This window comes from Pagrus pagrus, assembly GCF_965226575.1.
Source record: "Pagrus pagrus genome assembly, chromosome: 21".
NCBI classification, from domain to species: domain Eukaryota; kingdom Metazoa; phylum Chordata; class Actinopteri; order Spariformes; family Sparidae; genus Pagrus; species Pagrus pagrus.
The window spans coordinates 21,808,972-21,836,779 of record NC_140208.1 but is presented as its reverse complement, the minus strand read 5'-3'; the positions used below and the strand labels follow the sequence as shown (position 1 = coordinate 21,836,779).

The following is a 27,808-nucleotide window of genomic DNA, read 5'->3' as shown; positions in this document are numbered from 1 at the left end:
CAAAAGTAATGTTTGTTTGTTCGTGCGTTCAATTTGTTCACGAGAGAAAGGTAAAGTATTTTCTTACCTGTAATTCGGCCACGGCAAGTGTATGACAGAAAAGCTCCGACGTGAATATTCCTAGCGCTAGTGCGCGTCCATGAGAATGGAAAGTGAATGCTACGGAGTGGAAACAGGGAGGGGAGGGGGGAGCGCAGTTGTTTCCATCCCAGTCTCATGGGGTTTTTCACATATTCTACAAACTCCAACTTTAAGTGAACATGTGAAGTAGCATATGACCGGTGGACAAAAAAACTATTGTATCTCAACAGTAGCGTGAGAACCAAAACAAAATTGGACTTTGCTTTGGTTCTCGCTCAGATTGTTTATGCAGGCATGCTGCAGCCATGGTTAGAAGTATGAGCAGTAGTGCAGGAGTAGTCATTTTGGAGATGGCAAGACATTACAGCACACAGGAGGTTCTGGAAGTGATCATGCACTCTGAGTGCGAGGATGGCTCCTTATCCTCCTCCGAGGACTCTGAGCCTGACACGGAGGAGGCCTCTGAGGTAGAAACAGACCAGCTGGAGTCCAACTCCGACTCATCTGAAGACTTATCTGAAGATGAGAGTGGAGGGGAGATGGATGAAGCACTGGCAGGATGGACTTCAAAAAATGGAAAAATATTTTGGTCTCCCACAAACACTGCGACACTCCGCTACGTCCCAGCAGCCAGTGGTTTGATCCCGGGACCTACACATTATGCCCCCGCCCGAATCAGTGACCCAACATCCAGCTTTGAACTGCTGATGGGTGAAATCCTGCAGCATATTATGGCCATGACAAACCTGCATGGGAGACGCTCAATCTCAGACTGGCGAGATGTGGACATAGAGGAACTGCAGGCTTACATGGGGCTGCTCATTTTGGCCGGCGTTTACAGGTTAAAAAATGAATCAACTGTCAGCCTCTGGAGTGAGGAATCAGGACGGAACATTTTCTGGGCTACGATGTCCCACAAGAGGTTTCACCACGTCAGCCGAACACTGCGGTTCGACGACAAGCTATCCCGACCCAGACGCTGTGATGACAAGCTGGCTGCCTTCCGCAAAGTTTGGGATAATGGACGCACCACTTGCTGATGCTGTTCAGCCCAGACGGGGACATCTGCGTGGATGAACAGCTCGTCCCATTCAGAGGCAGGTGCAGCTTCAGACAGTACATGCCAAAAAAGCTGGCCAAATATGGAATAAAGATTTGGGCAACCTGTGATGTCAAAAGGTCCTACGCCTGGACACTGCAGGTATACACAGGCAGAGCAGCTGGCAATCCTGCTGAAGTCAACCAGGGGATGAGGGTGGTCCTGGAGATGACAGAGGGGCTCCAGGGACATATCATTACCTGTGACAATTTTTTCACCTCCTTCGCACCGGCAGAGTAGCTGCTCAGGAGGAAACAGGCCCTGGTTGGCACAATTCGCCGAAAAAAGCCTAAGCTTCCCCCTCATTTGCCCCAGGCAAGAGCGAGACCTCCACCTTTGCTTTTACAAAGACCCACACACTGGTATCTTACATCCCCGACGGGGAAAGAATGTGCTGCTCCTAAGCATGAAACACTGCAGTCCAGACATAAGCGACGATATGAAGAGAAAGCCTATCATAATCAAAGATTACAACAGATGCAAAGGAGGTGTCAACAACATTGATAAGGTAGGTGCCATTACGCATCAGTTACATGCACATTTATTTATTCTTACTCTTATGTTTGTCTAAAATATATGTAGGTTTTTTTCAAATGAGCATTTTCATATAAAATAAATAATATGTGTATCATGAGAAAGAATACTTGAATCATTTATTCATATTGTCGTGTTTTATGTTTTGGGGTTTTTTTGTTAGGTTGTTGGCACCTACTCCTGCAGGAGGAGAACAAATCGGTGGCCACTGGCCCTTTTCCACAACATGGTTGACATTTCACATTACAACTCCTACGTCCTGTGGACATCAGTCGAGCCATCCTGGCAGCAGCAGAAACCATACAGGAGGAGGCTCTACATTGAAGAGGTGGGAGAAATGCTGGTGACCCCACACATCAAGAAGAGAGGGCGCCTTCCCCGCTCAGCAGCGTTGCAGGAATAGTCGCAGATCTGCAGGGTGCTGCTGCAGGCCCCTCTCTCATCAGTAAATGTAAGGGCAGGAGGCAGTGTGACTTTTGCACGGACAGAAAGAGAAGAGTTGGCAGCACCTGCTGCAAATGTGGGAAGTTCACCTGAAGTACTTTTAAAAGATTGATTCGTTTAAAGTGGAAAAAAATATTAATATATAATATTTGTACAACAGTTTTTGGGAAGCTGACATTTTTTGTCATTAGGGACAAATGCTTTAGTTTATTCCAGGACCTCTTAAGGGTTAAGAGTTATACAATTCGCTTTAATATTTTCGACCCATCACACACTGAGAAACCATCCTTTCGCCTCCTTGACGCTGTACCCTGCATGAGAGAATGAAGATTTCAAATTCTGATTCATCAGTCAATTAGTTTTTCTTCTAGTCGTCAGGAGCCCCTGGCAGTGCTTCATGGCCCAGGCGAGCCTCGTTTTATTGTTTTGCCATCTTAGCAATGGCTTCTTACCGACACTCGACCTGCCAAACCTGCAGCTCAGTCTCCTCTGTACAGTTGAAACTCCAGACTTAGACCTGTGTTAAGCTGTGCTTGAAGCTGTTATCCTTGAGATGCCTATCACACAACCTGTTTACTATAAGAAACTTGTCTTCTGATGACGCTTTGAGTCTGCCTTTTGACTTCTTCCTGTCAGAGATTCCTAGATTTTTCAACTGCATTTTGATGTTGTAGGAAAGTGTACTCACACACCTTGGCTTTCTGTACAATGTCTCTTGAGGGGAGATTCAACAGTTGTAAAGTTTTGTCTGGCTTCTTTTGTTTATTCCTTTTTTTCTCACCATTATGATATACTACTTACTGAGTCTTTCCACTGGATTGGTTGATAAGAAGAAATACATTTTAATTAATTATAATAAAATATTATCATCAGACTCATCCTGTCTGTTTAAATTAAGTTAAATGTAAAATCAGCTCCCTGCATTGGGGCTTAATTTTTTTTTCACTGAATGTAAATAGACAGGGTAGTGTACATCACATGTTGTGTTCAGGTGGACACGTCACATCACATCTGCCTGCAAACTCTCACAGCTGTAAAATGTGTAAATGAATGCAGATGTGTTGAACCTTACAATTCTTAAGCATAGTTCTCAAAAGGGTAGCAAACAGGAATGCCCCCCTACACACACACACACACACACACACACACAGAGAGAGAGAGAGAGAGAGAGAGAGAGAGACCTTTCTATTTCCCCAGACCTCTCCCTTCCCTTCCTATTGTTGTGAAGCCAAACTCTGGGACAGCTTGGGGCTATGAACCTCTTTTCATCTCCCTTCGACCTCCATACTCAAATTTTCGTCTCACCTCTTTACCCTCCATCGCTGTATCAAAGCCTGCCCTCTACCTTTGATGCAGAAGAAGGAGTCGATGTTCTAGAAGGATCTCTTACTGGAAAAGAAAAGATGGTGGGATGATGTTGCAGGACAGGAGGAAGTGCAGGTATGGACATGATGGACAGAGTGAAGTTATGGGTGGTAGGAAGCAAAGGCAGTGGGGTTAATATGAGAAGACACAGAGTCTGCAGAAGGGGGTTTAGGTAGGAAGAGAGGAGGAGAGAAAGAAGAGGGTGGAGGTAGTGCTGATGGTAGGCACGTGTGAAACATCAATGTCTGTAATAATATTCCCAGCGGAGAAAGAAACAGACAGAAAATCGATTGCTTAATTTTTTTCAGATATGAAAGACTTAAACAGAGGGCTGGGCTTCAAGTTTTGTTTTCTCTTCCTCCCTGTACAAATCATCTCATCTCTCATCTGTAAAACATAGAGACAGAAAAAGTCTGTGTGAGGTAACAACCAAGGAAATGCGGAGTGAAAGTAGCTGTCATGATTGAAAAAGTATATATGGTGGGGTTACTGTATATAATCTCCTTTTCAGGCATGACAGGTAGAAGCTCATTCAGCTATTTCCCTCAGTCACTTACAGCAGTTCAGTGGTATTTACGTTTTACTTTAATGATTGGTGTTTTTTCAGTCTCGTCAGTTCATGAACACTGGTGCAGCTTTTATTCTAAATAACCAGTGTCTGCTCAGTGAAACCATGATTGTAATTGGCTAACCAGCCCAGAGCACTGAATAAACAGAAAGTGTAATGATGCTGTCCGTCAGCAGAAAGGACAGCCGTCCCCAGTGCCAGGATTAAGGTGCACCAGATATCTGTTTGAAGCTATGGCTGTATGTACAATCCTTCACTGGAGGTCGCCTGCCTGTTTGTCAATGGTTGGTTTGTACAGGGACCACCAAAAGTCCCTCATTAGCTTTCAAGGGGCTCTGTTTGACCATCTGTGTGTCATTACTTTATTTCAGCACACTCTATTTCTAAACTAATGTTAGTTACTGTTGCTCTCTGTTGAGCCACCCCTCAGCTGGCCTGTGAGGACAAGTGGTCTGCATGTGCCCCTCATCCTCACACTCAACTCATCAACTAATTTCATGTTGCCTTCACAGGCATACAGCATGTAATGACTGTCCCCATGTTTCTGGAGTAAACCTCCAGCGTCTGTAATGGACAGTTCAGAAACATGAACACCTGTCTCCTGAAAGACACATTATGTTTCAGCTAACTGCTGTCACGACATAAACCCACAGTCCTAAAGCTGCTGACCAGCTTCTCAAAGCTCCCGCTTCAATACATCATTTGGAATAAATTCCATTTATCCGTACATTCAATAGTAACAGTTGTTTATGTAGCTCAGTTAACATTTAATTGCTAAAGAATCTGATTATTTAGTTTTTGTATATGAAATATTACGGATACTGTTTATGAGTCAAGAACTGATGCAACCTCCAGATTTAGACTGAATTAATTAACTGGTTATCATTACCCCTTTTCAAACGGTGGTCCCTCAAGGAAATGCAAGGTAAATTCTGTTTTTCAGTATAAATGCTAATGCTAATCCTTTCTGATAGCCAGAAGTCGAGTGCAATCCCTCTACGTCATTCTTCATTATTATTATTATCATCATTTTATTATTATTTAGTATTTACAAAATTAAATAATTCCCAGCCCTCCATAATTATTTAACATCATCATATTATATCTTATTAACTGAAATCCAGACATCTCAAAAACTGTCTCTGTGATTTAGTTCAAGCAGCGCCCGTCCTGCTGTCTAACTGTCCTTTAACTGATAAAACTAGGAGACGCTGGCTTTGGGTCGGCTGGATGGAGCCTGATTGCCTGCCCGTCTCTCCGGTCTAGTCGTCTATCAGGTTTGGTGGTGCCACTCTGGAGAGACCCTTGCACACACATACTCACACATGCACACACTTTGATGCATTGACAGAAAACCCTCACACAAGGGAAGAGAAAGGTTCTGTCACACTCTGATGCACCATGCCCCACAGAAATATTACCAAAAGCCGATTTTTACTCATACTCACTCATGGTACAATGAGAAATACTTATATTATGCTAGAACATTACAATGTGCCTGTCACATCTACATGCATGCTTCAGCACTCATCTATACACTCGCACTGTTAATGAAAAGCAGGATTCCTGAGAGTGTCTGGCCAGAGTTTGATCTTTCTCCCAGATCAATGTCAGTAGATTGCAGGGGAGCCGTGAGGCCCACTTCTCCACTCAATACTAAGACTAGACCCAATGGCTGTGTGTGTGTGTGTGTGTGTGTGTGTGTGTGTGTGTGTGTGTGTGTGTGTGTGTGTGTGTGTGTGTGTGCGTGTGTGTGCTTGTATGTGTGAAAAAGAGAAAGGAAGAGAGACAAAGTGAGACAAATGTGTTAAACAGCGATTTTCAGAAGCCATGTCAAAATCCAGCGTGATCTCACATGATGATATATGAATTGCATGCCACTTTTTAAGAACATTTTGCGTGTCATGTCGTGTATTTAAGCTTTTCATCATTCATTTTTAACTCCGCACAGGAAAGGACAATGTCAGAAGAACATCTTCATTGTTAACATTACCAACTGGTCACTGTTTGATGAGGTTTAGTTCAAATTATATAGCTACGTATTTGACATAGGTTAAATATATATGTTTATCTACGGTTGAAAGTTAAAAACAGTCAATGCTTTTAGCTGCATACAGGACACTAAACACAGACACTGTTGCAGCTTGTCACTTGTTGCAATTGACTGCTTGTTACTGTGGTGGGAAAACAGCCAACTCCTTTCACTTTTCTAGTAGCATATTGTATGGCTCACACAGAGTTAAAAAGCACATATACCTGTAGCAGCACTTTGGTCAGGCGTGTGAGGAAGATGGTACAGATCATAGAATATTCCCATGTGTTATGTGATACCTGCTACTGCTCATTAACAATGAATGGAAAAGTATTTATTGGTTTATCTATAGAAACAGCTGTCACGGAGGATCAATGTTAAAGGGGACATATTATGCAAAACTCACTTTTTCCTTGCTTTAGTATGTATATTTGTATCCGGAGTGCCTCCCCACCCCTTAAGCGTGATTTTTGACCACTAAGTCAATGTTTTGTAAACTACCGGAGTCAGGAAATTAGTCTTTAAACGAGCCATTTGGATTTCGACCAGATTGTTAAGTAACAGTCCGGTCATTTGAATACTCCGGCCCTCGCACTGGGTATCTCCTCTCACACTACGCCAGCTACCTGAACGAGGATCCGCCATTTTCTCGTTCTCGCTTCGCTTGTACGCGACAGCCTGACCGCTACCATGTACAACCCGAAAGCCAAGCACTACTGCTCTGTCGTCGGATGCACGGATCCTCATGTTTCGCTACATCGCCTCCCTGCCAAAGAGGATATCAGAGCTAAGTGGCTACATTTCATTTATCAGGGAAACGTCCCAGCTTCAGTGAGCAAAAGCGTTATGGTCTGTGCCAGTCACTTCACGTCGGACTGTTTCAGCAACCAGGGTCAGTATAACGCTCGCAACGCCACAGATGATGGAACTGTAAGTATTTATTTAACAGTATAGTTTGTGTTACTTTGGCCGTTTAGCACACGAGCTAACGCTAACAGTCGATGTAATTATGAGGCTGAATTAACGTTACATGTGAAGTTATCAACGTTGAACACGCAGAGGAGACGTTATGAAATTGTCTCAGTTGTTAGTGGACGGTGAGCTCCTGTTCCGCCGCGAACACGCAGAGGAGATGGTATGAAATGGTCTGTTATTCACGGCCAGTGAGCTACGTTGATTAATTAGCATGTTGTGCTAAAGGACAGTGTGTTAGATGCCCAGGAGTAACTTGGCAGTCGTACGACTTACTGTGTGTTGGTATACACACAGCTAACGCTACAGCTAATTACGTGTAGCGTTAGCTGCTGGCTTGAGAGACCAGACCTGAGAGTACCAAAACGTTATCTGCAGTAAAGCAATCACTACTTTGTTTTGGAGCTGGAGACAGGGGTTATCTGCTGCATGTCTGCTGTGCTACGATCAGTTATATACAGGCATGGACACAAAAGTTGAGTCGCGCTGTGTATTGCTCGTTGTTGTTTTTCTTTTTCGTTTTTTTTTTTCAACTTTTTTGATAGTTGCTGTGTATCGCTCGTTGCCTTGGTCATGCGATGCCGTCTTCCGCCCAGCAGGAAGAGGTGGGCGGCGCACGCAGTAGCTCATTAGCATTAGGGAAAGGTACTCAAACCGGCCGCTTAGAGCAGGGCTGTGAAACTGGTGTGTAAACAACCCTGCTGTGCTCAATCCTTCGGTTTTTTCGACCAAAGCATGTTACTAACATTACATTTAGACACCAAGGACCCATGTCAACAAGCAGAAATGAGCATAATATGTCACCTTTAAATCTAAACAATAACTTCTAATTAGATGGGCTCAGTGTATGCAGAAATAATGACCAATTATAGACAGGTAGGAGCTGCAAATACATATCTTGCTGCTTCCCATACACACAGAGCTGCGCTATAAAATGAAAGGCAGCCTTTTAAATGACACTGTGTGTGGAAGGGGGATTTGGGTGTGTGAACATGTGTGTGAGATTGATAGTCCTCAGTCATAGAGTGTGGCAGCTGTGGAGGGACTGTAAAGGTGTCTTTTCATGAATCAGGTGGGGGCAGCCATGCCAGCTCAGGCAGATTGATGAGAGGCCAACGCGTGGTTAAGTTTCATCTCATTTACAAGCAGCGGCTAACCCACACACTGCAGTGGGGGAGGGGGAGGGTGGCGTGTTTTAATGAATGATAGGCTGGCTGACATGGATTGATTGCTGTCCAATTGGCAGGCATGATCAGCAGACCTTAAAAAGCTGCCTCAGAACACCATTTCCCAGAAGGCTATGGGGCAGTCCACAGTTGAGAAAAGCCTGATAGATTTGACAATATATGCATGTCTATACAGAGTCAAGGATCAATACATACAACTCAATCCTGTTCTCTCACAGCCACAGTGGGTTTCATGCTACTAAAATGACCAACCAGTCCAAACAATGGACCACACAGAGTAAACACTTCCTCTTACAGTATATTACACTCTACATAACTGGATGGGTCCAGAACACTACTCATCACAAGGGTCCAGTCTGGCAGGGATGTTGTCTTTTGATGTGCTGGAGAACCAGTTCCTCAAAGCACTTCACCAGGATGGGGGTGGGAGCCACAGGGTGGTCATTAAGACTAAACACTGCAGGCTTTTTAGGTACAGGATCGAGATAAATTAAATGTTTATAATGTTTTAACTTACAAAGCTCACTCTGTAATGGGTTGTGTTTGGATCCAATTGCAGCATACAGGATACCAGGAATTGTTGGTAATGACGTTTAATGCCAAAACTCAGGTACAGGGCAAGACAGGTAACAATACAGCAAAGTCTCTTCACTAAGCCACTGGCAGACCAGCTGATCCAGCAGTCCGAATCAGGCCGGGAAGCAGGTGAAGCAGGAATTCAGTTCAACTTCAGGCAACAGCACCAGGTAGGAGCAGACGTAACGTGGTTGTGAAGGCAGAGGATTGGAAAGCCAGCAGGTGGGTTTTCACAGGACCCACACACAATAGCAAATGTGGCGCCAAAATGAGAGTCTCTGGACAACAGGAAACCACAGGTAAGCTGACTGAAACACACTGTAGGGTTGTTGTAGAAAGCTTACGCCAGGCAGCCACAGGCAGAACAGGAACCAAGGATGCAGCAGAAAATCTCAAGGTTGGGGACAGAAGGCTGGTGGATTTACCGTGAATCAGATTAGATCGGTACGTCAGAAGCAGGCAGGGTCGACAACAGGAAATCATTCAGAAGAAAAATGCTGGTGGTGGGAGTTCCCAGTGGTGGGAAAACTGCAGCAGCTGCATGAGCTCAGTTGGCCAGAGAGTTGTCGGAGAGGGCTGCGTAGCAGTTGGAAAGGCTCGTGATTGGGGGTGAGGCAAACCCACCCAAGACTGTTTTGCAACTGTGGACAACTACCTCGGCCCACTACTGGTGGTTCGGTGTCAAACAGGAGGAAGGCCATGGACCTGCAACGGGGTCCCACAGAGTATTGTGGGCTGCAGTGAGGGAGGCAATCTGTTTGCTGGACAAAAGTGAGTCCTTCTTCCGCAATTCATTGGCAAGTTGTCTGATGTCCTTCTTATTGACTTTTACAAGTAGTGGACTTTTACAAGTAGTGGTTAGCTTAGCCTCCAGGCCAAAGTAAACTTTCCAACAAACAGTAGCTGTGTTCGAAATCGCACCCTATCACGGATGTAGTGCACTATATAGTGTGTTCGCCATTTTGTAGTGTTGTTCGAATTCTCCGTGGCTGATTTAATCTACTATGTAGTGGACGACAAAATACCCACAATGCACCGCAAAATTGAGTGAACAAGCGATGTACACTACATTGTGCTCTCGTATCCCACAATGCAATGCTGTCGTGGTTTGTCAGAGGAGAACAACACAACTTTTTTCATAAGAAAGTAGCCGATAGCTTACGAGCTAAATAGCTACTGACCACTTCATTCGCACGCACTAGGTATGTTACAGCTTGTGCACAACCCCGAGCATTTACAGCTCATGACGAGGACACAAAACAGTAGCTGACAAAACCAAACTCACCACCATTGATATTTCAACAGTTTATTGACCAAGACACACAACTGCCATGAAGAATCACATCTTTATACCGTCAGGTTTGTTTACATGATGCTCGGCGCGGCCACTCACGTCACATGAGTATCTGGCGCATCTGCTGACATAACCAAGTTCAGAAAACTACCCGTGTAGTGTCCGAATTCTCCTCCCGTCGTACCCTACATCGTGTACATGATGTAGTGCGCTATATCATATACACGATGTAGGGGATGGCGACACCTGTCATATTCTTCGCAACCTGCACCTCAAGCTCTTGTCACTGCTTGGCAATGCCTTAACAATCTGTCCCATTGGCCATTCATTTCTGTGGGGCTAGCTGTCTTTCGATAAGACATCTTCTTCTTTGACATTTGTCTTGTGTTTTGTCCACTTCCTGTGGCTCTGTAGCGGACACTCTCCTTTCCATCTCTTCCAGATAGTGTCAGCAAGACACTGGACTTGCTTCCACTGCTTTCCATACAATTGGGCTGAGCCATAGTTCTCAGAGGGGGCTGAACCAGCACTCATCCTTTGAGTAAGGCACACAGCTGGAATGTAGCACCTCTGTATGTGCAGGTCTTCAAGAGCCTTTAAAGATTTTTTTCCATTCTGCTTCCTTTTTTGGAAGGAGAGGAGAATCCCTCTTGCTCCGTTAAGATGACAACTCTCGCACTAGTGCTTTCCCTTGTGTTGTTATCAGAGCTACAAAGCCCAAGGGATCAAACAACATGCTTCTTAATGTGAATGGCTTCTCTTCACTAACTTTGCGGAACACCAGACAAGTAAAGCTGTCTGTTTCCAAGTTCTAAAAAAGCCAGAGGCGCCTCTGAAGAGGGAGAGGATCCACTCCAAGGTCCAGATCCTTCAGGTCCTTGGTATTGTTTTCTGCTGGGAAGGCTTCCATTACCTGGCTACTGTTTGGTGCCCTTTTGTGCAGTCACAGGTTGGACATCACACAACGTCTCTATCATTTTTGTGAGGAGATCTATTGCCTCTTCAGGTGTTGTGACTGAGGTGAGGCCATCGTCAACAAAAAAATAAGTTTTAGGAAATGATAATTGTTTGTAACCCAATTAGCAAAGCCACCACCACCATCGAGGAGTGCATCACTGAGAGATGTCCCATCACATTCAATGCTTGAACTGAACAAAACTCATGGCTGTTTCGGGCTTTTGCATATTATAACAAGACTTATTACCGAAGAGAAACACTGTTTGATCATTAAAAAAAAAAGAAGCTCTTTTTTGTGTGAGTTTGAATACAAGTAGGACCCATGAGACACTTGGTTCCATCCAGATTGCATCAGGCTGTCTCCATTAGGAGTTATTACAGCCTGATGATACTTATGTCTGGGTTTTTTTTATTATTTTATTTGTTTGTTTGTGGGGTTTTTAAGGGTTAGCAACCGTCCGACCAATGTCTGACTGCAGATGTCACCTTTGAGTGTATGCACACCAATTCATTTTGATGGGACTGCAGCTAATATGGACAGGATTACACAAAGAATATTATGTAATGTGTGTGTGTGTGTGTGTGTGTGTGTGTGTGTGTGTGTGTGTTTGTCTGTGTGTGTCTGTGTGTTCATGTGTGTCCTGCCAGGCATTGTGACAGCTATTCTTGCCAGACATGTCGTTAGGATGCAGGGAGAGATGACTAAACACACTGCATTTCCCATGAACAGCCCAGTATGGACACTTGTCTGGACAGGATGGAACAGTAGAAGGATGAAGTGAGTGGAGGAGTGGGTGCAAACAGGGAGAGATGTAAAGAAAATACAGGGAAAATGTGCTTCAGTGAATAGAAATATAGAGGAAAAAGGATTAAACAAAATAGTCTACAAACGAAAATTGGATAAAGGGGAGTGGGGAACAAATAGAGGAATGAAGAAGGGATAAAAAAAAGAAAGAAAGGATAGAGGAATGGACAAGAGGGACAAGGAGAGAGGAGAGGACAACGGGGAGTAGTGAGGGAGAGTAGAAGAAAGGAGAGGATTAGTTTGTCATCGTGGAGTGATCACACACAACCCTCATCCATCACAGTACCAACAAGAGGGAAGCCCTGCTGTCTGATTGTCCACTCCACTGCTACTGGTAGAGAGACACAATACACATTGGGGGTAAGAGAAACAATCGGAAAAAAGAGTTTTCAAAATTGTTTTAAAAGAGGAAGCATTTTTATCACAGAACCTTTCCAGTTTGGGTTCCTGTGATGTTTTTTCAAGCCTCTGGGCGGACCAATCTAATCAGGGTTTGGGGTTCTCACACTTTCATCGAGGAGAAGATGTCATTTCCTGTATTCTGGTGCCTTTTAGCAGCTGGTTTGATGAAAAATATTGGTACATCTTGTAATTCACCAAGAGGAAGAGTTTGGCCCCAGATCACATGTTTTAAGATGGCTAAAATTACAGAAATTGATAAGATGACTAATTCAGAACCATCTTTAATAAAAATAAAAGAAAAACACTTGTCGTTGAAATGTAAGGATCTCTTTATGTTTGCATGCAATAGCAATTTCTGTAAAATGAAATTCTTTAATGTTATAAAATCTATGTGTAAAGTGAAGGACAACTATAGTCAAAGTGCCACTGCATTCTCCAATAAACTCATTTAAACATTTTTACAGCTATGAAGAATCACTATACAGGACCTGCTCCCAAATCTGTGATTGGGCAGTTGACTGCTTTTCATTTTGGCATTGACAATGCGTCTTCCTCTTAAAAAGTAAAGGTGCTAGCCAATCGAGTAGTGCTGACCTAAATGCTGTGAAACTTTTAAGCTTCTACCATTGACATTGGCATTGGTAATCGACATCAAAGATATTTGGATTATCCGAATGGTTAAACGCCACGAGTAACAGCCTGTCAATACTGAAGGCTATTGAGGCTGAAGCTCCACTGAGCTGTGTGTCTAAGGGAAGGCAGCTGGTATTGCCTTACATGCAATAAACAACACAATCTCACAGTCACTTTCTACGATGACAAGCATGCCCAGTTTCCCAATTACACCACAGAAAATTCACGGTCATAACCTATTTGATTTCACATAGGCTAGTCTAGCCAAAACCATTTATATCATTTATTACAGTTTTTTTCGATTGCTAAGGAGCATTGGTCGAAACTGAAGCGACATGTTCAAAACTCTTAACACAGTCTGCATTTCCATCTTGCAGCTCAGCTCAACAGTTAATCTCATGCCCAAAAGTGTGTCTCACCAACAAAACACTTCATACTTGTCTCAAGAGAAGCTCATTCAAGAAAACACTAGCACATTGTCTCACTTTGGAAACACACACAATCACTCTTAACAAACGGAACGACAAAATACTAACAACAAAGAACATTACATCAAATACATCTTATATTTCAAGTTTGAATGATTTTTGTCAGGTAAATCAGTATTTTATATAGGATCTTTTGCACTTTAATGGTTCTAAATTATTGTATATGCTGTAATATATTGCACCAACACTGAATCAGGAATGCAGAGATTTATTCAAGAACATTTGGGCTTTTGCATAAGTACTTCAGGACCATACAAAAAATAAAGATTACGTAAACAGAATAATGCAGAATCTCAGAATTCCAGGGGTAGAATACAAATTACAGTAAGAGATAAAACTAAACTCCTTCCTCTCCTGGCTGCTCTTCTCTCTCTACCAGCTTCGCCCGCTGCTCTTTGATCCGTACATGCACAGGAAAAAGCATCAGAAGCCTCCTTTTGTATATGCTTTCTAATGAGGCCAAACGCAGATCACCTGAATCAGTTTTCAGCTGAAAACTACCATCAGCTGTTTGGAATTGCATCTTTGTTTTATTTATTTTTATTGTCAATATTTTGATATCATTTTCAATAGATTTCAAGCATAGTGTTTTGCAGGTGTGAACTAGTGAATGAGAAAAGACTTCATCCATTTCGGTGACTGTGGTCACTGAATGCACTTTGTCTGAAAGCAATGAAAAGTGAGACACAGTTTAGACCACATGCATTTCTGTTTTGCAGACTATGTTAAGAGTTTTGAACATGTCGCTTCAGTTTCGACCAATGCGTCTTAGCAATCGAAAAAAACTGTAATATCAGTTGGTTTGATTACCTCCTAGCAGTTGCTTCCCGCAGCTCAGGCTTTACAAATCAGCAGAATCTGGTAGGAACAGCAGGGACATGTCCTTACTAATATCGAATGACTACTCAAAGGGTTAACAGATTTCGCTTCCTAACCCAATGCTAACGTGTGTTAGCTGTAGCTGTAGCTACATCTGGTTGTAAGAAAGCACCAAAGCTCCATCAACTAGATGTGCATATAATTCACATTCACAACAATTACAGTTTGATATTGTAAATTGTCATATTTTGACATCAGACTTTCACTTTGTCCTTAGTGTCTGTGTGTGTGTGTGTCTGTGTCTGTGTGTGTGTGAGAGAGAGAGAGAGAGAGAGAATGTGGTCTATATGTCTAGTCTTGTAGCCATTCCCTTAGAATCACATGGCGCCATCTACACACAAAAACACTCACACACACCCTCTTACTTAGTAATAGGCAGAAGTGCCAGAGGCTGAAGTGCAGAGCAAACAAGCAAAGCGGTTTCCAGGACAACGCTGACCTCTGGCATTTGCTGTCCATGTTCATGTTGCACCGAAGAAAACAGTGTGTCAGTAGACGGACCAATATACACAAATATGAATGAAAAAACTGACAACAAAATCAACTTCATCAAATTGTGTGAAAAATGTGAGAATTTGTTTATACACTGTACCTGTGTGTGTGTGTGTGTGTGTGAGTAGATGTAGATGTAGATGAGTTTTCTCAGCGCTGTAGGGGAATGGGCTGCGGTTGGCTGACCTGACTGCAGACCGCTCTGTGGAAAAGAATGACTTTTTAAATTACCCATACATCACTGTCACTGCAGCACAGACCAGGGCTGCGATCACACGCACTCACACACACACACACCTTCTTTTTCTCTCCCTCCTCAATCAACAAACTCAATCCCATGTTTACAGACATGCAAACATACAGCTTTGAGGTGTCGCAATGCTGAACACACTCCTGTATTTATGGCAAGATATGGAAACATGGAGACTTTATTAACGAAGCAACCTCTGTGAAAAAGTGTTCCTACTGATAGATTTATGAACTAAATACACTTGCAAAACAATGCGCTGCATTCTCTTCCTCCTCCTCCTCATCTAACAAGCTGGATCTTAATTGCAGGTAATTAAACGGCTCATGGCTTACAAAGTAGAGGAAGTGCTTGCACCATATGTAAACACTGACACATTACACAGCTAAAAGCGAGCAAGGGTTACAAATGGTCGGCACTCGGATGGATGTCACTGCGTTACCTCTCTGGTTAATATATTCAATATTATAATCTCGGGAGATGTGGGACGTTCTCTGAATGCCCACTCTGTGCCCATGCACATACACACACCAACATGAACGTCGCAGGCTGCTATCTGAGCAGATGTTTCGTTTGAATGATTCTTACAGTTGATTTGCAGCAGAGGGCGACAGAGGGCTGGGAAAGAAATGATAGAGCAGCAAAGCAGTGTTGCTACAGAGGCACTGGCTGGTATGCTGGGGGAATGTCTGATGAGTTATACATGTCTCTCACACTATAACTGTTAAATAAGATTTATCCTTCTAATCTGATTTGCAGATGTTGATACTTAAAATGTTGGAAATATAACAAAAAGCCCCAGTCTGGAGGCTATGCAAAAGTAAACTGCAGGTGAGTTTAAGGAATCTTTTGGGGGGGATTGCAAAGAGCTCAAACTAGAAATGGAGCTGAACTGAAAAATGCCCTGTCACCACAAGTTCCATGATAGGGATCTGAAGGAGTGGCATTGCTGGACTTGAGGCAACCAAAAGGGACAGGGCTGTTCAGATCTGAGGAGATCAGAGAGATATAAAATAGTTCAGTTATGATGGGCCCTGTAGGTGGTGAGGAGGATTTCATAGTGACTGAGAGCCAGTGGAGGTCATGGAAAGCTGGTGGCATTGTTAGAGTAACCCTCCCCACCCTGATCTTGGACAATGTCTCCCAACTGCTCCATGATGTGCTGCTCAAGCACAAGATGACATTCAGTGCAAAACTTTTTCCATCAAGATCCACCACAGAGTGCCACAGGGAGTCATTCCTGCCTGTGGCCATCAGACAACTTCAGAGTGTCCCAGAGTGTCAGACATTCTGAGTCCTTAGACTTTTTTCATCCTGTCAGCTGTAGGCCAATAATGTATTTATATTCCAACAGTGCAATACTGACCCACTGTGCAATGCAGTTAAAGTAAAGTGTTACTTGTCAAACAAACTTAAACATTGTTATATATTTTTTATTTATATTTTTTCACTTTAACCATCTGGATGGCCAAATTTAACCTTATAGCAGTTCAACTTTGGCCCACTGGCCCCACTTTGGGAAGCCATGTTCTGAGCAAGGAGGACCTTTCTCTTTGTCAAATCATGGCTAGAGTAAAGGTTTCTAAAGGGGCAGTGCATGGAACTATAAAACACTTTCCAAAAACTGGATCAGTTGTATCCAGAGCAGAATCAGGCAGACCCAAAGTGACCGCACCATCAGACATCAAGCTTAGTTCACTGAGATAGAAAAGTAACTTCATCACAGATACAGAATGTGTTAAATAAACAATGCAAAACTCCATCATCAGAAGTCCTGTCAAAAGAAGTCTGTCTTTTATCGGTCTCAGAGGACAAGTAGACGTTTCTAAACCACTTATCAGACTAGAAACAAGGACAACCCCGACCCGGCCCTGCTGGCAACAAGAGCATGCATTGTGAAATGGACTTCCAGGTCAGAGGCCCGCTGCACCTCATTCCTCACTCCACAAAGTCCAAACCAAAGACAGCCTGCACAACTTTCCAAAGTGTGCATGAAACCAAGGGAGAGAGAGAGATGCAGGACCCCACGGCAGCAAAGGACGGCTGGAGAATCGATGCAGCGCCTCCTCCCTCCTCAGACGTAACGTCTCCTTCTACTGCAGCCTCGTCAGGTCTACAAACTTTCCAGGGGTTGAATAATGTGGTTGATGGTTTACAGGTTCAACAAGTGTAGACTAGGATAAGAAAACACTAAGTCCAAACTAAGATCTTTTGGGTCACTCTCAGTACTCTGCTTTGAACAATGCAAACACAGACTGTTTTAAGGACGGTCCTATTATGTTGCTGAACACGGCTCCATTTACACCTGGTCCAACTCCTGAACCTCCTTATCTTTTTGTAATGTCTTAGAGCCATAGTCTAGTTTATGTGTTGTCTCTGTCACGTCTTGTAATAAATAAATGTCTGACTATAAAGTCGTTGTTTGTGGTCACTGAATGCATGATTTTGTTAATGCTATACATAACTTACAATGAATTACTTCCCTTGAATTAATATGTGTGTTGATAGACCCACTCTTACCTGATCAGGAAGGTCCACTGTGTTATTGTACTGACTATGACGTCATCTTGCTGGTTGAGAGACTAACAATAGTCTGCATAATAACCCTAATTAAAGGCATATTAATGCTAATATTTTGAGCTATAATTATAATCTTACACCACGGTGTCTCAAAATCTACAGTGACACATGGTGGTGGAAATATTCAAGTCTGTTGAATGTTTTGCCTCTGGAGTTGGAAACCTGCCCAGAATTGACTCCACCCTGCACAAGAAGCACCACTCCATCCTTCAGAGACATGCTCCACCCTCTGGTTCGATCTGTGTGGAGAAGGATTCATACTGCAGCAGGATAACAAGCCCAAACACACATTAAAGCTTTGACAGAACTACTTGAAGACCAAAGGCGACCAAGGAGTTCTGACCGTCATGGACTTTCCTCCACAGTCACCTGACCTCAGCCCCATTTTTATTTATTTACGTGGAGCATCAGTCAAAAAAAATAGCTTAATGTCTTTAAAACGTATAAAAGTTAGAAAAAAACTGAATGGGGTCACCATTATCTTTGAAGAGCAGAACCAACCAACAAACAAAAAAACAGACACGAGTGAAAACATGGCAGAGGGAAATATAGGAAATTTAATTGAGTCATGTCTAGGTCATTGTTTTCTTTCACAAGGAAATCATAGAATACTCTGAGTGTTTTCCATTACTTTTCACACATGTTCTGAAAACACATCTATATTTGAGTCACTCTGGTAAATATTATCAGTGTCTGACAGGTAAAAAGAAAGAGCCATAGACAGTTAGTGGTTGGACGTTGGACAGAATAGACTGAGAAAGAATAAACCTTAACTTACAGCCTGAACCTCTTCTGGTTCATGTAGTGCAGTCGCCACCTGCTGGTCCTTTGGAAGTATTGTATATCCAATTTGTTGTTGTGGTGCATGATCTTCTTTTAAGTTTGGCATCATTATATAGTTTTTTCACAAGTCTTGCATGAGAGGTTGAGATCATTATGGGATTTTGTTGTAGGGGTTAAGTGACTCTGTAGTCTCCTACAGTATGGTAAGTGGGGCTCATTGTTTAAAGAAACATTTCAAACATCATTTCTGTTCGTTCAAGGCCAGGATTACAGCTGGTGAATGAAGAGGTCTTGTTGATAAATCACTATTTCCTCCCTTATAGCCAAGATATGATCTATTACTGTCACAGTTCTGTGCCAGTTAGCCTAAACCTTAAATTTTAAATCTTAAAGGGATTCCCAAAGTGGGGCTCACCGTTAGGTTCAGTTTGGCAGGCTAGAATTGATTTGTTTTTTGTTTTTTTAGAGGAAATACAGAGTAAAAATTCACTGTTTATGCTGTTTTATTTATATGTAGGATCTCTCATTATTAATTGGTGCAGGTGCAAGTGTAGTCTAAAGAAATGGCTTAAAAATGTGACCAAATATATTTAAAATACTGTGAGACATCAATCAGAACACATACATACATATTTACGAGTATAAATATGTCAGCACTGGATAATCATTTCAACAATGGGTTAAGAAGGGTTCAGAATTATTTGTAGCAATCTCTATATCTTTTTCAAACAAACACACAACACATAAAACACACACACACACACACCATATTATATTACTGCTTTAAACTAATAAAGGTATACAACCTGTCTGCTGTTTCTGGGTAGATAAGGGCTGGCCCATATAAAGGTGTATCCACTCATATGTCACAATACAGTCTCATAATTGGCTCAGGGTATGTCTCAGTTACAGTATTGCAGTTAGAGGAATAAGATCTTCTTTTAGGACACTGAGGTTGTAGTGGCAAGATTTAAATTATTAAATTGTAGGGAAGCCGAAGCCAAAACAGCTGAAAAAAGTCTAAATAAATTGGAATGACTAAATCTTCAGGCATGCTGCTGCTTTGCCTTGCTGTCCTCAGCCTCATAGCAAGCTCTCCCTGTGCTGCTGCCCCACCACGGGACTCTGTTTCTGAGCTGCAGTCAGTTTCCATGGCGTCCACCAGAAACAAGCTACTGCTCATCTCTTTTGACGGCTTCCGCTGGGACTATGACCGAGATGTTGAAACCCCCAATCTGGATAAGATGGCCCAGGATGGGGTGAAGGCAGCCTATGTTACCCCACCCTTCCTCACCATTACCAGCCCTTCTCACTTCACAATGCTGACAGGTAAAAACAACAGTTGAGCACTTAATATTTTAAACAGCAAAATGGCAGTATTCACATTTATCTCTCACAGCTTTTCAAATGGATCGGACTTTGGTTTATAGTGTATGCATAATAACTGATGTCATAAATACCATGGATGCACAAAATGGATGTATTTCAATTAGACTACAAATACATACTACATTTTGTCGGTAGTCACTTTGGTCGTTGGGTTACATTTAGAAAACTTCCTGCAGTTTTCAAATGCCTGTTGAATAGGCAATAATGTAGACGGAGGTGGAGCACTTTTTAGGTGACTTACAAGATTTGCTGTGTTAAAACTTGGACTTTTTTCCTCGTCTTGGAATCTTTGCAGAATGTGTATCGCAAATTGCATTATTGTTATCTTTCTCTGAAACTTTAAAAAATGTCCATATGAGCAACAACCTCTTTAAACTGCCAGTGTGCTGTCCTTGTCAGTCTACTCCACCTCCCCCTCGTCTTCCTCATCTTTTCTGTGTTAGTGTTGGATAGAAAACCAACTTTTAAGCGGTATAGAGCCACCTACTGTATCACCTACTGTATCAGGGGAATTATGAGCTATAATTTCATTATCAAAATATGAAATAACAACTAAAATTCATTAAGATAAATTATCGTTTGTTTGATTAGGCATGAGTGGTTGTAATATTTCATGCATTGATGTACGCAGTGTGTTATTTTTCTTCCTGTTGCGCAGTACATTTGAAACAGGATCCTTTGTGTTCCAAAACATTGCTTGGATAAAAAAGAAATTACATGAGGTGAGAGTTTTGATAATTTAATTTAAATGATTTTTTTCCTTTTTCTTTTTGGTGACTGCTGCAGCACCAGCTGGGCTGAATTGCCCTGATGATGTCATGCTCAGTCTGCTTTCAATTGGTTGACTGTAACTGCTTCAGGTAGTAGGGCCACAGTGTGTACCATCCGCCCGATGAGGTTGCAGACTGCCAAGATGGCTTCGCAAAATCATGTAACCACATGATTTTGCGAATCCAGCTGCATCGCAAAGTAAACATCTTATGACCAGGTCCTAACCAGCAATCACTGTTCCATAGGTTGGCTGGGCCTACTTTCCATGGCAGGACAAAAGAATCAGTGATGAGGAAGGATCACAGTGTTCATCTTTGTTGACGGAAAACAGTATTGGTTGTTGGGGCAACTTTCAAAGATGCTTCACAAATGTGTATCAGGCACAAGACGCCAGGCGAGACCTTGAGAGGTTTACATTTTTTAGCATCCCCAGGAGCTTGCTGGGATTCTTCTGAAGAAGCTTAAAGGACCACATCCCTGGCCTCACCCTGTACTTTCAAGCATGCTGAAGAACCTACAGTTCAAGCAAAAAGCATGAAAGGCCTTCTTTAGAGCCAATATTTGGAAATGAAGATTGTATTTTTTCATTGTTTGCAAATTGAAAACTTTGCGTAGTGTGGAACTCTTATTGTGTTACCTGCATTGTGTATTATATAATTTAAGTTATGTTTAATTTCCAACTAAGATGTATCTCTTTTACCATTACAAGCTCATTGCATCAATTTTAAGTTTTTAATGGACAAAACTAGACAGAAAATAGACACAAAACATTGTATACAATTAATAAACCCTTCTATAATCGGTGCCCATAGAAGCAGTCAAAAGAAATAAAATGGACTATTTTAGATGGTTAGATTGTGATGTTGAATTTGGAAATGTCTGACACTGCAGGACTGCCATGATGCTTTAAAGGTTGGGGACACCATATTTGCATGGTGTCAAACATTTTGTTGTGCATAGTGGCTGGATTGTGTTGATTCTTTTAGAAAAGGATCAACACAAGAGTCTAATGTATGAAATCAATACATTTATTGCACATTCACATCCAGTATCTATATCCAGTATTAGCAGTCCATGAATCTTATACAATGTCAGTGGCCCACAGGTCAAACAGATAAAAGTTTGCATTTAAACCTGTACCAGTTTCTTTACCTGTTTTTTTGTTTGTTTTTTCTTTCATCAGGACGTTATGTCGAGAATCACGGAGTAATCCACAACATATGGTTCAACACGACCACTCAGGAGAAGAAGCAGTACTACCAGGCTCAGTTTGTTGATTCATACTGGGACAATGGCAGCTTACCCATCTGGATAACAGCACAGAGACAGGTTCTTTAGATACATCTTTCTGTTTGTCTACCTCACACATTTCCTGTGTTATCTTGCTATAGTATTTTTAAATCCATGAATATTTTTTTTTTTCATTTTATTCTAGGGTTTAAAAACAGGTTCCCTACATTTCCCTGGCACAGCAGCCACCTACAGACAAGAGACTGTGATGGTTAGCCAAGTGGAACCTCCTTTCTATGACCATTCAAACGAGACAGATTGGAGGCTGAACATTGACAAGGTGATTGGAGAGTGGTTCCACAAAGAGGACCTGGACTTTGTCTCACTGTACTTTGGAGAACCAGATTTGGCAGGACATGAATATGGACCAGATTCCCCAGAACGCCGAAAGATGGTCCAGCAAGTGGACCGTACTGTCGGCTACATCCGAAACAAGATCCAAGACCATGGCCTAACTGACAGGCTCAACATTATCATCACTGCCGACCACGGGATGAGTACAGTTCTACGGGGTGGACAAGTTGAGGAGATCATCCTCTCTAAGATTCCTGGCTTCAGCTTCAAGGACATCCAGTTCCAGCTGTTGGATTATGGTCCTGTTGGCATGCTGCTTCCTAAAGAGGGGATGTTGGAGAAAGTCTACAAGGTTCTGAAAGGAAGCCATCCTCACCTTCATGTGTATAAAAAGGAGAGGATGCCACATAGACTGCACTACAGTAACCATCCTCGAATCCTGCCCCTCATCCTCATTGCTGACCCTGGATACATTGTCAATGGGGTGAGGGAATGTACAGTTTGCTGCATGTAGCTCACATTCAGTGTGGTGAGAGTTCAGGAAGTGTATTTGAATTGTGGGGAACGCTATGTTTGACAAATGTTGTGTGCACCCTAACTGCTTAAAGCCTTTCTGTGGAGGATTTAAAAAAAGGTGCTGTACTTTGTGTAACAGTAGTATTAAGAATGCACACCACTTACTATGCGTTGATGCACCATTGGGTGCACTTTCCCTGCGGCTGCTGTCCTCCATCTCTTTCTGCCTTCTGGGTTGTTGACTAAATGACGTATAACCAAGTCCAAAATTATAACTGAATTAGTCAATAACAACTAAATGATATTTAAACATCAATGTTAATAGATTATCTTGAAAAGAGACAACTGGTCACCAAAGCCAGGCAGTGAATAACTCATATTCAACGCAGTTCAGGAGGATTGTATCTGGTTCAGATTTAGTTTGATTTGGATGTAAAAGCACAAACACTACTGGTGCCGTCGATCTTCCAGCATAGATACACTTGCGCACAGTCCAGGCTTGTATCAGGCCTTTATCACTGCATCTAAATTAAAAAGTACTATATCATCATGTTGGTGCTAGTCATCTAAGACACTTAGGGCCGGATCTACTAAGATCCCAAATTGCTTGTACTAATCTGCATGGGCAATCTAGAAATTTGCATGTGGGGTTGAACCACGGTTTGCGGGCGATTTACTAAGAGTGACTGCGTTAATGACAACAGGTGCAAACGTGTTGGAGACCTGCTATTTAAATGATGGTTTAGCGTGTTTCTTGGTTTTCAGCATGGCGAGTTTGAGAGAGCGAAAGCGCAAAGTGAAATTCGACCCTTTGGAATTAGAAGTGTTGGTAGAGGAAGCGAATAAACATTTCAATGAGCTGCAGCAAAGGAATCTGACGGTCGCGCAAAGGAACGCCGTGTGGGAGAAAATCGGTGAAAAAGTTAATGCTGTTGGAACAAACAGGCGAACAGTGGATGAAGTGAAGAGGAGATACCAAGACATCAGAAGAAGAACAAAAGAAAAATTGGCGTATAATAATATAAATATAATAATAATAGTAAACTTGCAAGGAGTTTTGTTATTGCAGGTATTGCGTGACACCTTCTCGTAGCTGGCTCCAAATCCGCTCTGAGTTCCTCCAACAGCTCCAAAATCGCAAGGCTGGATAGACGATATTTTCTAATGATAGTTTCCTCATTCATCCCAAAAATGTTCACACGAGGGTGAAAAATGCGTTCTCGGCGTCTCTTTCCATTGTTTCGGCGTCTCCTTCTTGTAACAATAACGGCAGACATGTGTGCGCAATTACGCATACAAACCGTTTGCACCTCCCTTTGAGACGTGTTAAATATGGACGCAGTTGCTATTGGCAAAATTGCTTTCCGGTTTGATAAATCACTTTGCGTGTGCTAAATTAACATATTTATATTTTCTCCACCCACAACACGCACAATTGCGTGTAAACGCCCCATGTTGCATATTACTGCAAACGTACTAACTGAATGCAGACACTCTATTTTGCACCATTGACAGACACAACCCTTTTTGCGCACTGTTAGTAAATCAGTTTGTACTTTTTTTTGCGTGTGCAAGCAGTTTGCACACGTTTTAATAAACGCAAACCTTTAGTAGATCCGGCCCTTAGACTTTAGAAGCCTGGCTTGAGATATTTGTTACTTGTCACTTCCTATCTCTGACCCTTAGTTGTTTTATATTCTATCAAACAATAGCAATAGAACCCAAAAATATTTTATGACTGTTTCTCATAATACATCTGATTTCTGTGTATTGTGTAGTTCTTCCCTGTGAATTACAACAAAGGAGAGCATGGCTTTGATAATGAAGACATGGACATGAAAGCCTTCTTCAGGGCCGTGGGGCCGGACTTCGAGAAAAACATGTTGGCAGATCCCTTTGACCTGGTCAACGTGTATCCACTGATGTGCCATCTACTGGGGATAAACCCAGAGATCAACGATGGACACCTGAAGCATACCAAACACATGCTGGTTTCCAGTAAGTATATGTACTTGTCCCAATAATTTAGTGATTGACAATTTACAATACATAGAATGTTGTTCTCAAATGGTACAATGAAACACAACTTTGTTCTAATTTACCAACTTATCTGTCATCATACAACAAGGCAGCATAATGAAATGAAAGTTTATAGTTCCTTCATATATATGTCTTGCTACACAGACATGGAACATCTATACAGGATTTTTTATACAGTTACACTTAAAGTTTAACATCAGGTAAACTGCTTCATCCGGGATATTGAGGTGAACATAGGTCGCAGCATAAGTAGGAAGTAAACCTGGAAGCCGGAAGACTTTTTTGGCTTATGGTCTTGAAATTTGTGTTTGGTCTGAAGACTGGCTGTGTTCACTTGAGGCCTGTTACAGTTTGCTGCTGTTAGCAGTATCTTTAGCAACAAGTAAGCCATCTGTTCATCAGGAAACTGGTAAATCAAAAGTCAAAGTCAAAGTGGATGTGATCTTAAAATCTGTTAAAGGGCATTTTTAATTTCAGCTCAACTTTAATCTAATCTATCTTGTGTCAATAAAAACCAAAGGTAACATTTATTACAGTACTCCTCTGACTTCAGCCCTGACATCACACTGGCTGTATTACATTATCTAACAGCTGTAAAGGTATATCTTATCAGTGTAGAAGGTTATTGATCTCTGGACTTGGAAGCAAATGTATTAAGCCTAAGTAATTTAATGTAGGTTTTCCTGCCTGCTACTTGCTTGCTTGGCCAATTTTGCTATCTTATCTGTTTGTATGCACATTTTCTGTTCCAGCCAATCCAGAGAATTATCAGATGGAAGTGCTGATTGGCCTGTCAGCCTTGGTTGGTGTTCTTGTGCTTGTGTTCATCATTGCCATAATCTGCAACATGTCGAAAGGGACCAGGGCGTAATGAAACTGGACATCTTTTATCAAATTTGGGAACATTTTACTATTACCTGAGAATGCGTACTGCTGTGTCTCAAGCTGATTCTGGTTCAAAACAACACCTACGAAGAATTCTGCAATTTACAGAGTGGAAGAAAAACAATTTACTTTGAATTAACTTGTGTTTTTAATCGGGCAGTGTTAGTGTCTAGCAGCTTCCATCACTTTGTATGAAAAATTCTATCAGTTTTATGTTTTAAATGAGCTTCAGCTAATTAATGTAGACTGCTCTGTGCTGATACGTAAGTATCTATCTATTGTGATGTGAGTAAATAAACAAGTGAAACGTGAGTATTTTGCCCTGCCTGACTTGGAAATTTAAGATGTGCTGTCCCCTATAAACTGTATTCTTCAAATAAAGATCATCATCAACATATTGTTAAGCAGTGGCTGGTCTTCAAACTGACCTCTGCTGGTCTAAGACACCGTGTTCAGTCTCAGTCTGGTGTCCAGCTGTGTTCACTGGGAGGCTGACTCACCCCAGGGTCATTACATTTGATGTTAATAATGATCTGATGTGCACAGCCTAATACTGCTACAGTTAACATTTTGAGTTCCACAACACTCTTGTTGTAATGTTATGTATCTGTATATAAATGTGTTAGGCAATTTATTGTTTTTCAATTAGGCAGGTTGTCCTTTTCCTTAAACAAACAAATATACAGCTTCATTTGAAGGAGTCCATTTATTGGAAGGAACAAAACATTTCCTGGGAACAAGCCTACTGTAAACGATAATATGTTATATATAGTCAACCTAAAAATGAAAAGTAAAACAAAAAAGCATTAACATGGCAAATGTACATTTTACCAACGCGATATCCGCTATGCCGATAATTTCCAACTCTTGCTGATACCGATATATGCACACATTTTTTTCAACTTATTTCAAAGAACATCAAGTCTCTCATACTCACATCCTGCTTCATCAGGCTGTATTCTCTTCACTACAGTTTTACTCGCCTGTTGCTGTGTTTTCTGGCAAACACATCCACAAAATCATCTAGATTTATGGCCCTAGCCCTTCTCGGCTCTACACTTAACGCTCCTAAATTGTTCATCAGTCATAGTATTTCTCAAGACAGTCTTGATTAACTTTAGCACAGGAACAGTGCATATGATGCAGTGCTCACAGGTAATACAAGTGCAATTTTGCACAGTTTAAACATCTGGTGCAACACCTCCCTATAAATCCTCAGTGCTGCAGTTGTATTGTGAGGCAAATGGAAACACTACATCTTTCTCACAAATTGTGGGACTGCAGTGATTCAAGGCTTGCATCCCTTATTACGACACAATTTTCTTTAGAAAATCTCTTCACCTCACAGAGATGCACATCAATAATTGGAATGAATGAACCAGTCTAAAAGACTCCTTCTCTGTGTTGACCTGTCGTTGAACTATTGGAGTGGATATGTAATGCCCTTCAAGCCTAGAGCTTCGTATGACCTGACGGCCTAGAGGTGCAACACTGATGTTGCATTGCTCTGCAAGGGTCTCAGTACTGTCCCAAGTGTCATTTAAGAGAGAGTCCTCTCTATAGCTGTCCAATGTGTCAACAAGAGAGTCAACAAGTGTAACCAAACTGAGCTTTGGGGACTGTAAAATATCTGACAGATATTTGATCTCACCAAAAACACTGGTGAATGTTGCAAGGAGGCCAACAAACTTGAGATGTAGTTGGTCTAATAGACCTCGTGCCTCTACAGCTGTGTCACCATTTCTCTCTTCAGATATCTCTTTCAGTAGACGTATGATGGCTGGCAGTCTCACTGTCTGGTAATCGTTGTACCTACATGTCCACCGTGTCTCTGTCAGCCTTTGTAACTCTCTCAGGGCCCCTGAAACATCTCCCTCTGTACCTCAAGCCATCTCTGGTGCTCATATGACCCTGACACAAAGACATACAGTTTCTGCAAAAGAGAGAAGAAACAATAGGCTTCAGGGATGCATTTCACCCTGTCAGCTAATACTAAACTTAAGCAATGTGCATTGCAGTGAACATAAAAAGCTAATGGGGCCTCTGATTTAATGTGTGCTTGCACACCTGTGTTCTTTCTCATGACTCTCATCTCATCCATCATATGCTTGCCCTACTAGGTGGTTTCTGTAGTCAAGACCATACTTCTGCAATATTTGAACAATTTTCTGTGAAAGTGCTGCAGCATCCAGGCGCTGTGCTGCT

At 42.0% G+C, this 27,808-nt stretch overlaps 1 protein-coding gene across 1 annotated transcript; it reads left to right on the top strand.

The window, feature by feature from the left end:
• Positions 1-19,470: 19,470 nt before the first annotated feature.
• LOC311250219 (ectonucleotide pyrophosphatase/phosphodiesterase family member 7-like) lies at positions 19,471-25,589 on the top strand (the record flags this gene model as incomplete). The annotated part of the gene is made up of 5 exons (XM_084341795.1): positions 19,471-19,747; positions 21,762-21,907; positions 22,014-22,646; positions 24,457-24,676; positions 25,471-25,589. 5 exons carry the CDS (start codon positions 19,471-19,473, stop codon positions 25,587-25,589), a joined length of 1,395 nt encoding a protein of 464 aa, XP_084197921.1.
• Between the last annotated feature and the right edge of the window lie 2,219 nt (positions 25,590-27,808).